This window comes from Hemiscyllium ocellatum, chromosome 11 (assembly GCF_020745735.1).
Source record: "Hemiscyllium ocellatum isolate sHemOce1 chromosome 11, sHemOce1.pat.X.cur, whole genome shotgun sequence".
NCBI lineage: Eukaryota > Metazoa > Chordata > Chondrichthyes > Orectolobiformes > Hemiscylliidae > Hemiscyllium > Hemiscyllium ocellatum.
The window spans coordinates 47,525,627-47,544,745 of NC_083411.1; the positions used below are offsets into that span (position 1 = coordinate 47,525,627).

The 19,119-nt window shown below is 39.3% G+C and overlaps 1 protein-coding gene across 1 annotated transcript in view; it reads left to right on the plus strand.

The window, feature by feature from the left end:
• wdr44 (WD repeat domain 44) overlaps positions 1–14,386 on the plus strand; it is a 52,125-nt gene extending 37,739 nt beyond the window's left edge. Inside the window, exons 12-19 of the mRNA XM_060832593.1 lie at positions 454–570; positions 1,820–1,942; positions 6,812–7,003; positions 7,219–7,320; positions 7,407–7,522; positions 10,348–10,475; positions 12,419–12,544; positions 13,171–14,386. Coding sequence (XP_060688576.1) covers positions 454–570; positions 1,820–1,942; positions 6,812–7,003; positions 7,219–7,320; positions 7,407–7,522; positions 10,348–10,475; positions 12,419–12,544; positions 13,171–13,259 — 993 coding nt within the window. The 3' untranslated portion in view covers positions 13,260–14,386. The remainder of the gene's footprint in view (positions 1–453; positions 571–1,819; positions 1,943–6,811; positions 7,004–7,218; positions 7,321–7,406; positions 7,523–10,347; positions 10,476–12,418; positions 12,545–13,170) is intronic.
• Positions 14,387–19,119: the final 4,733 nt, after the last annotated feature.

The following is a 19,119-nucleotide window of genomic DNA, read 5'->3' on the forward strand; positions in this document are numbered from 1 at the left end:
TTTGAACATCCTGGAAATGAATAAGCTTATCATAAACAGCAAGTTAAACGAAAGTCTCTTAGAATATTACTGATGGAAAGGCTACATCTATTATGATTGTAACCAACAGCAGGCCATTCATTATTTGGATCAGTACTATCAACATTTCCGCCTAGTCTCATTATTACATCTGATCATTCTAACTTGATATTAGAGAATTAATTTCTTATAAAATGCATGCACCAGAGTGCATGTATTTCATTCCAGAGTGAATTTCATTTTTGGAACAGTCTATCTTTCTTTATAGGTAATTCTGATATTAAAGTAATGTAAATTTGTAAATGATACTACAATTTTATATATATGCTTATAACTAAATGTTGACATTATGTCAATAAAATATGAGTGAATTTTGTAAAGCTTGTTTTCTAAGAATCCAAATGAGTTTGCGTTTTCTTTGCTGTGGATTCTCAGGCATGTAGCGGAACAGAAGAGTCTGATCCTGAAGACAAAAATGCACCATTTCGGCAGCACCCATTTTGTAAATACAAGGGACATACTGCTGACCTTTTGGACCTCTCGTGGTCAAAGGTAGAAGAATAGATCACATTCACAATATTCATGTACATTTAAAAGTAATGCATGTAACAAAGTCTTCATATGTCAGTGAATTGGGGGTGTAAGATTCCATCTGAGGGCCAAATCTAATAAGTTTATATTATAACAATTTGAATTTAACATAGTAAACGATATTCCAAAGGATTTGAGAGGGATCAAGAAAAATTGATTCCCAAAGTCAGAAAGAATTTTAGAGGGGTAACCTTGTGCATGGCTGAAGTTTTGGTTCTTGAGTAAGTTTTCAAGGAGGGGAGAGAGATGAGAGGGAAAAATGGGAAGAAATTCTCAAGAATGGGGCTTCACTGTTTGAAAATATCATTACTTATAATGAAGTAAGCAAGGAGAATCATGTACAAAGGCTGCTGTTAGACAAGCAATGTCAATGTAGGCTTAGGGAACGTTCTAAAAGATGAATAAAGAAAGCATGAAGGAATTAAATGTGAATGAGAATTAATTTTGAGGCCTTGGAGAGGACAGGAAACTGAAAGCAAAGGTGTAGCTTAGCACCCAGATAGCAACTGACCAGGGTACTGGTCAACTAAAAGGTAGAAATTAGAACAGTTGAACCTTGAAACAAGTAAAGAAATGGGTGAGTGTTTCAGCAGCAAATAGTTTGATGCTGAGGAGGTAGCTGAACATGTGTTCTCTGCCATGTTGTCAAACGAGATAACCATCTTATGTCTGATCAAAGTTAGGAAGAGGAGAGCTGGGAAAGGAAAGATGGGGAGGATTATTTATGAAGATGGTTGCTTCATTTTCTGATCTCTTAAATTTATATTCATTTGTTAAATGTAAACTGGGAGAAATAACCACTAATAAAAACCAGCAAACTCTGTACATGAAAATTTGCTTGGAATCTTTGGTATGATATACTATGCTTGGAGGATTGAAATGTTTTAAAGGATAAGAAAGATTATAGCAAAACCAAAAAACAGAACTTCTGGAAAGTATTCTCAAAAAGTCCAGGTGATTACCCTTTTGAGCGCTGCAATTGTTTTTGTCTTCTCTTGCTATCCTTGCCTTTGTACCTGACAACATTTAATGATGCTTTTTGAAAAGAAATCCAAAATAAAGCAAATCAGCTTTATTGCTAAAGGTGATAGATGGGCTTTTTGAGAATTTTTATTGCGTATCAGGTTACTCCTCACATTTTACGAGTTTCCCCCTCGTTTTATCGTCTACATGGAAATATTCTCAACATCTTCATGTTTTAACCCTACAGAACTACTTTTTGCTGTCATCTTCAATGGACAAAACTGTGCGATTGTGGCATATTTCGAGGAGGGAATGTCTGTGCTGCTTTCAACATATAGACTTTGTCACAGCAATAGCTTTTCACCCAAGAGTAAGTAACAAATATATATTTAACTACAGGTAGAAGATCCTTTATCCGAAATGCTCATGACCAGCTGTTTATCGGAATTTTTCGGTTTTCAGAATGAGAGCGTTTAAAGGTGAAAGTTCAACAAATCTAAACAGAAAAGCAGACTTCTAACTATGAACGTGCCTGACCACGTGCCCCCATTGCATCCGAGTGATACGCATCGAGTAGGTATCGACTTTGGGAGTAGGTGTTCAGAGAAACCCCAAGTCACGCTTGGCCATGCCCTCCATGTTTCATCTGAATGATTCACATCGAGTGGGTGTCAACTTGGGTTAACGAGAACCTTGTTAATGAGAAAAAAATTTCACAAAAAAATCCTTTTGGATTTCAGAGCTTTTTGGTTTTTGGATGTTCCGATAAAGGATCTTATACGTGCATTTGTATTTATTAATAATAGATTTTCTAAACACAACAATCTGCAGAGTGCTGCTTTGGTTATTGAGAGTATTAGACAGAAGTTTGGGGAATATGAGTGAGGAAAAGTTACTTCTTTATTATTCTACTGTTTTCAGCCTCCTGCAGTTTGCTTCTCCCCCGATACAACAAAGAAGCATATTTGTGGGTACTGGTATGCCTTCAATTATTCTAGTAGTAATAGATAGTATTTAAAGTTATGGGATGACATATCAGCTTAGCAATGTGGAGTGTACATCCTGCATGTGGAGTGTACATCCTGCATGTGGAGTGTACATCCTGCATGTGGAGTGTACATCCTGCATGTGGAGTGTACATCCTGCATGTGGAGTGTACATCCTGCATGTGGAGTGTACATCCTGCATGTGGAGTGTACATCCTGCATGTGGAGTGTACATCCTGCATGTGGAGTGTACATCCTGCATGTGGAGTGTACATCCTGCATGTGGAGTGTACATCCTGCATGTGGAGTGTACATCCTGCATGTGGAGTGTACATCCTGCATGTGGAGTGTACATCCTGCATGTGGAGTGTACATCCTGCATGTGGAGTGTACATCCTGCATGTGGAGTGTACATCCTGCATGTGGAGTGTACATCCTGCATGTGGAGTGTACATCCTGCATGTGGAGTGTACATCCTGCATGTGGAGTGTACATCCTGCATGTGGAGTGTACATCCTGCATGTGGAGTGTACATCCTGCATGTGGAGTGTACATCCTGCATGTGGAGTGTACATCCTGCATGTGGAGTGTACATCCTGCATGTGGAGTGTACATCCTGCATGTGGAGTGTACATCCTGCATGTGGAGTGTACATCCTGCATGTGGAGTCTTGAGCGTGCCAAGTGTCCTAGAGAAATACACTGTAGGAAGTGTTGCTCGCTGCACACACTTGAGCTCTGTGTTTCAGAGCTTGAACAGCAGCTTCTGTCACTGTTCTGTATCTGAGAGGCAAAGTACTACACTTCATGTTTAGGGACATGGTCACATCATCACGTAATGGATTGGATCAACAGTCTGAAGATCATCAAATGCAAATTCAGAACCCACTGCAAAATTCTATGTCAGTTAAACTGCAAGAATTAAGCACTGCTATCAAACCAGTTATCTCCTGGATAATTTGATGCAACTTACACTTTCCGGTTCACAAAACTACTTTGTTTAACGAAGATATCACACAGGACAGTATTGTACAAGATTTAGTATTTTAGTTAGAAAGTTTGAAGTGTGCAGGAGGAAACAGAATGGATGACTACCAGACAGGCATGAGAGCAAGACAGGCAGTGAAGAGGTCCTTTGAGACTACCTTGCTTGCAATTAGTTTTTAGTCTGGATTACTGGTGAGGCTGATGCTTCATCAGGTGAGTGCAGCCAGTGTCAGGTTGGTAGCAGCACAGGTGTGTCAGCTATGCAAAGGGGCAGCAGAAGAATGGCAGTGCAACAATGAAAGCAATTTCCATTGTCAGGATCAGGCAGGCATTTGTTCACGTTGGCATGACTCTGGATGATACGTTGCTGATCTTGTGCCAAATTAAAGTATGTTATGGAGTGGCTGCAGGACCTGGGTGAAGGTGATCAACTAGAGGTTCTGGTCCACATTAATGGCAATGAATTGAGTAGGATTGAGGATGAGGTCCTGAAAGATGATTTTAGGGAGTGAGTAGGAGATTGAAAGATAGGATCTCCAAAGCAGTACTCTCAAGATTACTGTCAAAAGGTGTGGCACAGGATAAGCACAGTAGGCTAGGAGGCATCCAAAGATCTGATGAGTTGATTCAGAGATAAGCCTTTCATCAGGAATGTGGAGGGGGAAGGAGGCTGAGAGATTTAGTGAAGTGGTGGGTGTGGGGTTGGGGAGCATAGGTGGGAAGGTGGATGCAGAGGGGATGTAATTGTGATTGGTTGGTGGGGAGAGTGGAGAGGATAGGTGGGAAGGAAGATGGTCAGGTCAAGAGGGTGGTGCTGAGTAGGAGAGTTGGATCTAGAATGAGATGGGGGTGGGGGTGGGGGAGTGATTCGGAAACTAGTAAAGTCGATGTTGACGCCATGTGATTGTATGGTCCTGAGACGGAAGATAAGGCATTTTTCTACCCAAAATTTTACATGGTACTCCAGATTGATCTCTCTAAAGCTCTGTATAATTGTAACAGGATCATCTTACAATCTGACACAGGGTACATAATAAGATTAGGATGAGTATAACCTTGTTCCTCTGACCATTCCTAATTGAAACCTTCATAACTTTTTAAGAAGTTCCACAAGGATCTGGATCAGTGCTGGGGGACCTCTGTTGTTTGTAATTTATGCAAATGATTTGGATGAAAATGTTGGTGGACTGATTAATAAGTTTGGCAATAACATGAAAATTGGTTAAGTTGTGGATAGTGAAGAAAGTTGCAGCAGGATATAGATCAGTTGGAAAGCTGGCTTGTGAAATGGCAGCTGGAGTTTAATTCAGACAAGTGTGACGTGATGAATTTTGGGAGATCAAATGCAAGAGGAATGTGTACAGCAAAAGACAAGACCCTGAGATGCACTAATCTATGGAGGGATCGTGGGGTGCAAGCCCAGAACACACTCAAAGTGGCAACACAAGTACATAAGGTAGTAAAGAAGGTGTACAGCATATTTACCCTCATCGGTCAGAGAATTGAATACGAAAGTTGGTAAGTCATTTTGCATCTGTATGAAACTTTAGTTAGGTCACATTTGGAATAGCGTGTGCAGTTCTGGCCCCAAGGACGAATGTGATGATTTTGGAGACGGTGCAAGAAGAGGTTTCCCACGATGTTGCCTGGATTGGAGTGTTATAATGTAAGGAGAGGTTGGACAAACTTGGATTGCTTTCATCGAAGTGTCAGAGGTTGAGGGGCAACCTGATAGAGAAGTATAAAATTGAGGGGCATGGACAGGGTGGATAGACAGAATCATTTCCCAGGGTGGAAAAATTAAATACTAGGGGTCATAGATTTAAGGTGAAAAGGGGAAAGTTTAAACAGATGTGAGGCAAGTTTTTTTTTATGCAGACTGTGGTTGTTTCCTGGAATGCACTGCCTGGGGAGATGGTAGAAGCAAGCATGATAGCAACGTTTTAAGAGGCATTTAAACAGACACATAAATCGATAGGGGACAGAGGGATATGGACCAGTGTGCGCGGGGTTGTTTAGACATGGCTTGCCCTTGTTCCACTAATCTATGTTCTAGAATTTATAAAGCAAACAGGGAATCAATATTCTGGACTCAATTTGTCTGCCAATAGTGAAATCTATTTCATTAATTCTGTGACCGTGCTAAGATCATTGTGTACAAGCATACCAGCAAATTGTGAACATTATTCAATAGACTGTAATTCTGTAAATAACATTCTCAAATAAATGTTGATTTTTCTAATCCACATTAAAATAGACAAACTTATGTCGTCTGCAATTTACTCCAACCTACTAGCTTGTTACTGACTCTTTTGGGGTCTTTATCTCTGCAGTTGGTCTTTTACTTCCTGATTACATGTTAGCTTAACCTTACCTACACCTGTTGACTCTGTTACTGTGAACAGCTATGCCAATGAATATTATTTGACAGGGTGAATGGTAACTTCTACAGGAGGAGAGTAATTTCATCTGTGCTGTGAGTTTCATATGTTTCCTTCAAACCACTGCTAATTGGAGTAAACATTCCATCTTTGTATATGCTATGCCATGTAACAGACCGACAAAGAGAATTGCAATTTTTAAAAAACTTATTTTTTGAAGAAAGCCCTTTTGTCAATATAGCATTTATGAAATCTGGAAGCATTTTCACATAAAATTTGTTCTTAAAATTAGTGATTTTTGCTATGTGCCAATTTGACAAACTTTGCAAAGGGCAAGATCTTTCTCACATCAATTGGAAGAATGTCATGTTAGCTAATTACAGAGTTCTAATTGTTACATGCTTTAGGAACGGAGAATTCCTGCTGCTGTTCAGTAATGTTGGGGCGAACAGACAAGTTTTAAAATTAATGTCATTTTGTCGGTTATTATGCCCTTTACTACTTTAGCATTTCAGTTTGTATTATGTAATTAAGTCCTGTAGTTGGTGCAACTTGATTCCACAAGTACACTTAATATGTAAAAATGCTAAAGCCAGAAATCCAATTTCCCTTCCTTGAAGAGGTTCCTTCCAGATTCACTGTTGTCCAAATAAGAATGACAATAACTCTGAAATTTGTTCTTTTATCTTTGCTGGATTAGTGCTAAAAGCAGGCCAGCATGGTATAGGTGACTTGTTTCTCTGACTTGCTTTTTCTGACCTGCTGAGTTTACTTTATATTTCTGCAACCACAGGGGAGCAGAACCTGAAGCCAAGTAAACTCAAGCCTTACATTTACCAATAAGATTGCTTTTTTCTAACTATTTATGATTTTTTGTACTCCTCAGGATGATAGGTACTTCTTAAGTGGATCACTTGATGGTAAACTCCGTTTGTGGAATATACCTGACAAGAAGGTAGCATTGTGGAATGAAATTGATGGGCAAACAAAACTAATAACAGCAGCAAACTTCTGCCAAAATGGCAAATACGCAGTGATTGGAACTTACGATGGTAGATGCATCTTCTATGATACAGAGGTAATGCGAGTTCATTGGGCAAGTTGGATTTCATTTCAGTCTTTGAATTGACCTCTATCCACAGCTGTATTACTGCCATGTGAGGGAAACTTGACAGCTTTATTTTGTATGCAAAACAGTTTAAAGGCTAATCTTGCTGCATAAATTCATAGTCAATTTCTGTTTTCATAATGCTATTTAAAAGCTGTAAGTGATGTATTACTTCCTTTCCCCAGCATTTGAAGTACCACACACAGATACATGTGCGCTCGACCAGGGGGAGAAACCGAGTTGGGAGAAAAATCACAGGCATTGAACCATTACCTGGTGAGAATAAGGTGGGTATATCTATTGGGGAGCAGGGTGCAATGACTTCTGTTTCTATAATAGTGTACATCTTAACATATTGAACTCTTAAATTTAGATCCTTGTGACCTCCAATGATTCAAGAATTCGCCTATATGACCTTAGAGATTTGTCCATTTCAATGAAATATAAAGGCTATGTTAATAGCAGTAGCCAAATCAAAGCAAGTTTTAGGTGAGTATGTGGACTTCTTCATCGGTTAGCATCACAGTTCTAGTTTCTGCTGCATCTCTGGGCAAGACAGTCCAGTTGTTGTGTGGTTAACCATGCTGCTTTCTCGAAGTTAGTGTAAACTTAATGTTAATTATTAGTAAAACAAATTCCTATGGTCCTACTTGAATTGTTTATTTTTATATAATGCTTGTTCATATTGCATAATACTATCCAAATGCAGTTTGTATTCTGTGGGACATTTATGCAGATTTGGGGCCGATTTTCTTACTGGTCTTGGAAAACATTAGCTTGAAAACAAGAGGAATAACCACTTGTATCTGAGTATGTATGCTCCTCTCCCAAAGTGAATGCTTTCTCCAATTGTGTTACACTTGTGTGGATTGATGATGAGTTACTTGATATATTGCATCACTAGGAGTAATGGCAGCTGTGCCTTTTTACATGTGGTATTCTGGAGTAAAATGTGTACATGTATTTAAAATCCAGGAATCTCAACTTGTTCAGTTGTGCAATAAAATGTCTAGTTCCATCAACAACTACTCCTACTTTGAATTGGTCTGCTTCTGCTGATGCCTCAGCCATGTACTGAAACGTTCCTTCATATATTAGTTTCCTCTGATCTCAATTGCTTCAATGATCTCCTTATCAACCAGATATCTTCACTGTCCAGAAATTTAACCATGCTCAAAATGCCTAGCCTCAGCTGCCTCAAATCTAAAAGTAGAACATTGCATATTCTGGACACTGGAAATAGAAACGGCACGGTGGCACAGTGGTTAGCACTGCTGCCTCACAGCGCCAGAGACCTGGGTTCAATTCCCGCTTCAGGCGACTGACTGTGTGGATTCTCCCCGTATCTGTGTTGGTTTCCTCCAGGTGCTCCGGTTTCCTCCCACAGTCCTTTGGCAGGTCGGTGTGGACTTGTTGGGCCGAAGGGCCTGTTTCCACACTGTAAGTAATCTAATCTAATCTAGAAATGCTGGAAATTTTCAATAAACCAAACAACATCTGCAGACAGAGAAACATACTATTTCAATTCCATTTTTTTTTACTCCGAGCACACCAGATGCTTGCCTATCATGCTCATTCTCATTGATAGCAGCTCCCAGTTTCTTAGCACCTCCAATTTTAAATTCTTATTGCTGTCAAGTTTCATAACTGCCTTCACCTCACATCATGCCACGTGCAATTGTACATTATCCACCAAAAATGGACCCTCCATTCCTCTAGTCATACAGCACAGAAACACAGCCGTCGGTCCAACTCATCCATGCTGACCAGACATCCTAGTATGGCTGGACACTGGGCGACACGGTGGCACAGTGGTTAGCACTGCTGTCTCACAGCACCCGAGACCTGGGTTCAATTCCCGACTCAGGCGACTGACTGTGTGGAGTTTGCATGTTCTCCCCGTGTCTGTGTGGGTTTCCTCCGGGTGCTCCGGTTTCTTCCCACAGTCCAAAGATGTGCGGGTCAGGTGAATTGGCCGTGCTAAATTGCCTGTAGTGTTAGGTAAGGGGTAAATGTATGGGTGGGTTGCGCTTCGGCGGGTCGGTGTGGACTTGTTGGGCCGAAGGGCCTGTTTCCACACTGTAAGTAATCTAATCTAAGTAATCTAATCTATGGCCTAGTCTCATTTGCCAGTATTTGGCCCATATCCCTCAAAACCATTCCTATTCTGATGTCCTATGCATTCCTCTTCTTTTAGATACCCATGTCTCACTTTCTGAAATTTTCTATTGAAAGCACCTCACTTATTGGTCACAATAGCTGGGTACTCTAGAACAAGATTTTAGTAACTGCTCTCTATCTTCCCTTTATCTTGACATCAGTTTTGTTCATGCCTGTCTGAAGTGGTTTGGGATGCCTTTCATTTAAGGGCTTTAGTGTAAGTAAAATTTAGGACTCAAAACAGAGAATAACTAGTTTGGACATGAGGTACAATTCCATTGAAAGTGTTGACAACATTGTGAAGCTTTCACTCTGGAAGTTATTGTATTAATGGAGAGATGGAAAAAGCGATAAAATATTCTTGTGAAAACTGACGTTTATTAAATAATCTTTGCTACTTTACTCAATGCCATGGATAGCTTGTATTTAGACAATATTCTTGTTCAGAAGCTTGCTTTGGACTTGAATGACCAATTGTTCCTTTTGTGTTTCACAATCTCTGCAGAATAGAGCAACATTGCAGTTTAAGGTTTCCTAGTAAATTACATTCATAATTGCAATTTTCAAAGGATACCAAGAAGTTTTCCACTGATCAGATCTCTGCCCATTTCACTCCATTTGTAGCGCTATAAAGAGCAGCCAACTTATTGTGCAATCATTTTCTGGCACCTTTTTAGCTGAGAGTGGGCCTTTTATGCTCTATTTTACCAAGTGGTGTTGACTTCCACCTGGGAGAGACATTATAGCACTGATTGCATCTGACCTACAATGGGGGAAGGAAGGATTTCCTTATACATTTGCTGCTCCAGTGAGCCTTCTCATTTTAGTCCAGTTATTTGTGGGCTTATACAGCCAGGAAATTGCAAGGAACCCAGCTAATAGATGGGGACCTCAGAGTTCTGAGTAGCACAAATGTAAGTGAAATTCTGTTTCAGATTAGTTTTCTTTGAATTTCCTCCAATAGTTTACCTTGTTGGAACTGTGCTGATTAAAATAAGGTTAATGGAAATTATCTTTGCTAACCTGATTCTCGTGTTTTGCAGTCTAATTTAATGCTACATTCGTAACATAATTTTAGATTATTCTTTTAGTAATTTTTCCTCTAACCATAGATATTTGAGACTTTTTACATGCTTTGCGATCTTATTCTTTAGTCATGATTACACGTATATAATAAGTGGATCTGAAGATCGATATTTATACATTTGGAGCACTTACCATGATGTCAGCAAGTTTACTTCAGTGCGAAGAGATCGCAATGATTTTTGGGAAGGGATTAAAGGTAACTCATCTGTTAAATTGATAATCCCATCGTACTAAACAGTTTTGAATTTCTCCATTTAAAACTAAGTGGTTCATTCTCGAAAGAAATCAATGCTTTTTAAAATAATTTTTAAAGAAAATCATTTTTAAAAATGATCTTGGGCCCAATAATTAAAACTTCTGTTTTAAATAATCAGCTCCAAATTTCAAAACCGAGATTTACAAAGGTTTATGGTTGTCTTTTGGATCAAATTTTAAAATTGTTCCTTTTAAACAATAATTGGCAATGACACTAAGTGACCTGGCTAAAGTATTATTAATGAGCAAAGTCATTAATTCAGTTGTGATGAAGAGTCATCCTGGACTCAGTGTTAACTCTGCCTTCTTTCCACAGATGCTACTAGATGTACTGAGGTTCTCCAGCAATTTTTGTTTCAGATCTCCAGTTCTTTATTTTGCATGAATTCAGGGCTGCTATTCAGTTTAGAATATTACAAAGCTCTTTTGTTCCAAGACAGGTTCATCATACCTTTCAAATCGCTGTTTTGATATAAGCACCCTTCTTACATTAAAGTAGTAAAGCAAGCCAAATAAGCTGATACTGACCATCGAGTGTGTTGGTATAAATGAAAAAGATGAAACTGAGTTAGAAACAATGTATGTAATTTTGTTTCTTTAAAGCATTAAGCTTGTGCAGATTATTTGTAGGTTGTTTCAGCAACATGTACAGAGGAACCTCGATTATCCGAAAGCCAGTTATCCAAACAAGTTTGCAAGGTTCTAAATGATGTTATCCAAAAATTTGATTATTTGAATAAAATATTCCCTGCCCATGCTGTTCGCATAGTCGAGGTTCCACTATATTTATGAAAATATTTGCCAGCTTTAGTTCTCTAGATTTTTGTGAATTTAGCCTGCTTCCTTTGGAACAATATTTGTGATATTACTGGGCTTCCTTGCTACTGAGTCTATATCATTTATCGAGGTTAACAGATCAGTAGAAGATTCTTCTTGGACAACCATGTAGGAGCTGCATTCTGAAACTTGACCAAACAACAGCAGACAGTGGAACTGAGCTCAGTGGCTATGGAACTGTCTGGTTCTGCTTAAAACAAACCCAGAAAATCCTGTCCTGTAGCGATATCCTTCATTCCATTGTGGATGTCTTTAGTAGATTGTGTCTACCTATTGGAAATCAGAAAGAAGTCTTGTTCGTCTCATGGGTTGATTTTAATGCTTTAATTTGTACAGGTAGATCCCATCAATAATGGTTTGACCTTCATGTACACAATCTAGATAGGTCAAGTACATGAAAAAAGTGAAATCCCTGCCTTGAGAATTATTACCTCTCAATGCAACTAATGGTATTCGAGGCTTTAACTGTTCTTCCTTTGGCTTGATGTATATTGCGATAATGTTTGTCTACTTATAGTTTTATTCAGAGAAAGTGATTCTAATTTCAGGAAGTTGGAAATGGCATAAATGTTGGATTGCTGAAATGCAGAATCAAGCTCTTTTACTAGTATTCAAACACACCTTTCATGTCTCTGCTCAGTATTCAAACTTTTTCAGTTCTACACCTATTTAGTACCAGAGCTATTACAGCAACAATAAGGTCATTCTGTGTGCTATCTGTCTCTGAAGCAATTAAATCTGTCTTATCCCCTCACTGTGTGGATGTAGCCCTGCCCCTGGTATCTCTATCTGTGCTCAATTTCACATGGTAACAGCATCCCTGTATCACTTATTGTACTTGGTCACACGTTCATCTCCCTCTGAGGTCGCTGAGTGCCTGTTGAAAACAATCCCAATGCAATAACAATTCTTATTAACCTCAGTTGATATCAAGCTGCTGTAGTTGCTTAAGTATATTTTGAGCATTGCCAAATATGAAACCTTGCTTATATAGGTTAATACCATTAATGCTACAGTTAATTCTAATCTGCTTTTTCTCTTGTGTAGCACATAATGCAGTTGTCACTTCAGCAATATTTGCATCAAATCCAAGTCTGATGCTGTCTGATGCTCCACAATCAGAAAAAACAGAGGGCAATGGTATGAGCATCGATACAGATCCTATACCTTCTGGTAAGTTATCTACTTGTTTATATATTGTAAACTGTAGAGTGTTTCAGATTAACTAATGCAGTCTTGTTTTGTAAGTATCATTGCCTAACTGGTGAATTTTGTAATCTCACATGACACTGGAGAAAATAGGACCAATTGAGTAGTAATTACACCTGCAAGACAAATTCCTAGGGATTTGATTTCTGTTCTGAAGTAAGAGTCTAGTTCTTCGTTCTGAGCTGGCGTCCTGACCAGATGAGTTCTGTTGGCATTTGGGCAGAATTGTGTGTTTTGTCCCATTTCTTAAAAATAGGTATGTGTATTTGCAGAGTAGGAGGAAGTCATGCCAATGGGTTCAGCTCCACAAAATCAACTAATTTAACAGATTTAAAGGCATCCACAAAAGAGAGAGCTTCAAAGAGTTTACTTTAAAAAGGGTATTTAAGGTAGAATGCAGTCATAGACCGTCCTTGGTCTGAGGTGGAGTAGGGGTTGGAAGGTGTGGAAGCTGTAAGGAAATCTCATTCTATTTTAAGGAACAACTTTTCCAGTTGTGCAATGGATGAGTAGCAGCTGGGGCATTATGTGAAGATTTGCACATACGAAATACTGTACACTATCTCTCACTAATTTCTCTTTCATATTAGGTGCATTGAAATCAGATATCACCGAAGTACTCTTGTCTGCTGATTTCACTGGAGCGATCAAAGTTTTCGTCTGTAAAAAGAAGAACTAATTGCTTTATAACAACGTGTTGAATGTTTTATCTTATCCGTTGAAAGCACCTGGGCTTTTAATTACCATTGGATTGAAGCAGGAATCAAAGTATTCTAATGGCCAACAATGTTGTTCATTTTATGAACCTCAGTATTTAACATGGAGTTGGATGTTGGAGAATTGTTTTGGTAGCAAGCCATATAGTTGTTAGTGGTGGAATCTGCAGAAATAATTGTAAATATCCTTATGTTTGGGAGTTAAAGGAGAAAACTAGACTATTAAGTTCCTCTTTGTCCAAGTACAGTATTGTAATGTTTATGCATTGAAGTTGTAGGTGTGTACAGGCTCTTGTCTGGGAATCAGTTATTAGGTTTCCTGCTTCAAAGAATGTAAATTTATTCCATAGCTCATAGTGTGTCTTGTAAGAGCTAATTAAAAATGATTCTGACAACCCTACTGATGGCACATACTAATACTGAAGGCTGTAGAAGGCCATTCTGTTCCTTGGGGCTGAACTGGTTGAAAATAAAATATATGCATTCGTATAACTAGAACTGGGGAGTTCCATTTTAGAAACTGATGCCAAGTCAAACTAATCATTTGGAAGTACAGCTAATCTATTTGTCCACTAATGGAAATGGGCACTTGACTTAGGGGTGGGAGGGTGGGGACAAGTTTGGACAAGCTGTTGCAAAACTTAAATTGCATTCTTTTCAGAGTGCAGAGACACTGGTTATCTGGCTACATTCTGTCCTTCATTTTGTATGTTCAATTATTGCAGTTTCCCTTTTTTAAATTTCATGTTCCACTTTACAGGTGTCAAATTTACTTTTGTTTTTTGCCAAATATTGTTTTACCAGAACTGGGCGGAATTAATCTTTGACTGATCTTTTATTATATTGCGTTGTATTTTGATCATTTGATGTTAAACTAGTGTGTATATTGAAGTCTTGAGTTGGAATTTTTGTGGTAAATATTGTAGAGAAAATGTGTACTATTGCAACACAAGGCTGTCAAATAGGAAAGTGTGTAAATAAGACAATTCTATACCAATGAAATAACATTTCTGGATCTATGGTGCTAGAAAATGTTGTTGATGGTTTTAAAGGTCTGAAATATGCAAAATGTATGAATAAAGGTTGCTCAAAAAAATTGTATTCTTTAAATGTTTTAGTAATCTCCAGTCACAATGAGGCCTAGGGTCAGAATGCATTTGGGTTATTTCCTTAAACTCCTGTGCCATGTGCATGTATATATGAAACTAAATTATGATGTCTGAGAAACTGGAAGATGAAGACCATGTTAAAAATTTGTTTCTGGTTTTTCAGATCCATACTGAGAAAGGATTGGTACATGATGTATGACAGAATAAATCATACGTTCTAGGAGCAGAATTAGGCCAATCAACCCATCGAGTCTGTTCCAACATTCAATCATGGTTGATATGTTTCTCACCCTCATTCTCCTGCCTTCTTCCTGTAACCCTTGAATCTCTTAATAATCCAGAACTAATTTTTCTCTGTCTCAAATATATTCAGTGACTTCCACAGCCCTTTGGCTGAAGAAAGTCCACCTCATCTCAGTTATAAAGGCTTGTCCCTTTGTCGCGATTCCACGCTATTCGAGCCCCTCTATCTTGTAAGGTTCAATCATGAGTACAGACCCAGAGTCCTCATGCGGTGAACATTTAATCTCTAGGATCACTCTTATAAAATTCTGCAGCTCCTCCAAACCAGAGCATCCTTCCTTAGGGGCCCAAAACAGTTCTCAACATTCCTAATGCGTCTGAGCAGAGCTTTATACAATCTCAGCAGTACCTATCTGTTGTATTCATCCCTCTTGAAATGTATGCTCACATTTCATTTACCTTCTGAACTACCAACTAAATGTGCATGCTAACCTTCAGAGGAATCAGAACTAGGACTTCCCAAATCCCTTTGTGCTTCAGATTTTCAAAGCCTTTCCCATTTAGAAAATAGTCTGTGTCTGTCTTCAGAATAAAGTATATAACCTCACATTTGGCCACCCTGTATTCCATCTGTTGTACTTAGTCCACTTGCTACCATGTCCAGGTCTTAGGCAGCCTCTCTGCTTGTCACCTACCTTTGTTGCTAAGTTTGCAGATGACACAATGTCCTCGGTTCCCTCATCCAGGTGGTTAATATGAATAGTCATGGTTCCAACGCTGAAGAAGAACTCCACTTGTCACAGGTTGCCATCCAGAAAAAGAGCCCTTTATCTCTACACTGCCTTTGCCAGTCAGCCAGTCGTCTATCTGTGGCAGAGCCTTGCCACTAAGGCCATAGGCTCATCTTATTTAGCTGCTGCCTGTGTGGCACCTTGTCAAAGGCCTTCTGGAAATCCAAATAAATCACTTCCACTAGCTTTCCTTTGTCTAACTTGCTCAGTCTCTCCTCAAAACATTCTAACATTTGTCAGATATGACCACTCCTTCATAAAGCAATGATGATTCAGTGCTATTTAACTCCGCAATCTCATCCTTAATAATGGAATCTAAAATCTTACCATTGACTGAGATCAGGTAAATGGCTTATAGTTTCCTATCTTCTGCCTCCTGCCCTTAAACAAGAGCATTACATCAGCCATGCTTGAGACCTCTGGACCTTTCCAGACTCCAGTGATTTCCTGAAAGACCACCATTAATGCCTTTACAATCTCCTCTGCCATCTTTTTCGGATCTCTGTGGTGTATCCATCCAGTCTTGGGTGACTTATTAGCATTAAGACTTTCAACTTCTCCAGCATTTTCTTCTTAGTGATGGCCCCTATGTTCACATCAACCCCTTGACTCTCTTGAAGTACTGATATGATTCCAGTTTCTTCCACTGAAAACTGATGCAAAGTATTCAGCCCCTCTGCCATTTCTTTTTTCCCCATTACTATTTCTCTAGCTTCATTTTTCAGCAGGCCATTGTCCAATTTTACCTCTCTTCTCGATATCTTTTTTAAAAAAAACGTTTGCCATTGTCTTTTATATTAGAAGCTCGTTTACTCTTAGGGTGGTACTGGATTCAATTCTACCATTGGGTGACTCTGGGACTCCACACAGATATTCTCCCTGTGTCTGGGTGGGTTTCCTCCCACAGTCCAAAAGCGTACAGGTTAGGTGGATTGGCCATGCTAAATTGCCTGTAGTTTCCAGGAATGTGCAGGCTAGGTCGATTAGCTATGCAAAATGCAGGGCTACAGGGATTGGATGTAGGTGTCACTCTGGATTGGATGCTATTCAGAGAGGTAGTGTGGACTCGATGGACCGAATGCCCTGCTTTAAAATTGTAGGGATTCTGTGATTCTCGTTTCATCTTCTCTCCCCTTTATTACTTTCTTAACATCTGTTTTTTTTTTTACAGGCTTCCTAATCTTCTGGTTTCCCACTCATCTTCATCAAATTGTATGTTTTTGCTTTTAAACTATTCTTACCTTCCCTTGTTATGTTAATATGTTTCTTCTTCCTTGGGATAAATTTCTGCTGTGCCTCCTGAATTATCCCCAGGAACCCTTGCCATTGTTGCTCCACCACCTTCCCTGATAGACACCATCTGCAATTAACTCTGGCCAGCTCCTCCCTCTTATCTTTGTCACTTCCATTCAATTGTAATACTGTTGTATCTGATTCAATTTTCTCCCTCTAAACTGCAGGTTGAATTCTATCATATTGTGGTCACTGCCCCATAGTGGGGGATCCTTCATCTTCAGCTCACTAATCAAGTCTGTCCTAATGGACATCACCAAATCCAGAATTGACTAGTCTCCAGTTCCTCCTGTACCAGAAGTTGCTCCAAAAAGAATCATCATGCAGACATTCCACAAATTCATTATCTTGAGATTCACTATCAACCTGATTTTCCCAGTCCACCTGAATGTTGAAGTTCCCTGTGATTATTCCCCATAATAGTGCCTTTCTTACATTCCTTTTTCATCTTCTGATTCATTTTGTTTCCCACATGTTAACTACTACTTGGAAGCCTGTACATAACTCCTATGATGGTGTTATTCCTTCATAGATCCTCAACTGTACCCACACAGCCTTCTGATTTTATTAGTACTTGTTATCCATTTCATTTCATTTCATTCACAACAAGGCAATCTGTGCCCTTTGCCCACCATTTCAATTGGTCGTGTATCCTTGGATACTTAGTTCTCAGCCCTTATCTCCTTGCAGCTGTGTTGTTATGATACCCACAACATCATACCTGCCAACTTCAATTTTCACTACAAGCTTATTTACCTTGTTTTGGTTCCTAACTGCATTTCAGTGCAAAACCCTCAGTCCTGTGTTGACTGTCTGCCTTCTCATAGTTGACCCCTCATCAGCTGTGCGTGAAGTCAGATTGTGCTTGAACCTTTCCATACTCTGTCATAGTGTTAGAAAGCATGGAAACAAAACCCTTTGGTTCAATACATCCATGCCAACCAGATATCCTAAATTAATCTAATCCCATTTGCCAGCATTTGGCCCATATCCCTATAAACCCTTCCTATCTGTGTACCCTTTCAAATGTCTTTTAAATGTAATTGTACCAGCCTCCAACACTTCAGCAGGCACCTCATTCCATACAAGTACAATCCTCTGAGAGAAAATGTTGCCCCTTTAAATCTTTCTCTTTCAACTTAAGCCCAGTAGTTTTAGACTCCCCTACCTTGGGGGAAAAAGATCTTGCCACATCTTGCCAAATTACCTCTCCATGCCCCTCATGATTTTACAAACCTCGATAAGGTCATCCCTCAGCTTCTGACACTCCCAGGGAAAAAAGCCTGATAACATCCTTGTAAATCTTTTCTGTACCCTTTGAAGTTCTAAAACAGCTTTCCATTAGCAGGGGACCAGAATTGAATATAGTATTCCAAAAGTGGCCTAATCAATGTGTTCAGCTGCAACGTGATATCTCAACCTGTATGCTCAATGCACTGAACAATAAAGGTAAGCGTACCGAATGCCACGTTCACTACCCTGTTTACCTGAGACTCCACCTACTGAAACTGTTCCCCAAATTGCAACACTTCATATCCATCTAAATTAAACTCCATCTGCTACTCCTCAACCCATCTGATGACGATCATATTGTAATATGAAATAACCTACTTCGTTGTCAGCTACACCATCAATTTTGGTGTGACCTGCAAACTTACCATATGTCATACATTCACATCCACATCATTTATATAAATGACAAAAAGCAATGGACCCAGCCCCGATCCTTGCAGCACACTGCTCGTACTAGCCTCCAATTTGGAATAACAACCTTCCAGCGTGCACACTCTCTCCTATCTTCAATTTTGTGTCCATATGGCTAGCTCTCCCTGGATTCCATGTGATCTAATCTTGTAACCAGTCTATCTCACACATTTGTCAAATGCTTTGCTAAAGTCCACATAGACAACATTCATTGATTTTTGTCACTTCAAAAAACTAAATCATGTTCGTGAGATACAGTGCTGATTATCCCTAATCTGTCTTACCTTTCCAAACACCCGTAAATCCTGTCCCTCAGAATCGCAGTTCACCCATTGCTATTAATGATACAGCAAGAGTCCAGTGATCACTTCCCTACTTTGCCACAAAGTTCTAGGGTGCACCTAATCTTGTCCTGGCATTTATCCACCTTTGTCTTTTAAGATGTCTAGCAGCACCTGCTCTGTGATCTGGACACTTTTAATGCTATCAGTATTTATTTCTCCAAATGCTTTTGCTTCTATATCCTTCTCCACACTGAATACTGACACAAAACACTCATTTAGTATTTCACCCATTTCCTGCAGTTCCACACATAGATAGCCATATTGATCTCGAAGGGGCCCTTTTCTCTCCCAAATTACTCTTGCCCTTAATATATTTGTAGAAAGTCTTTGGATTCTCCT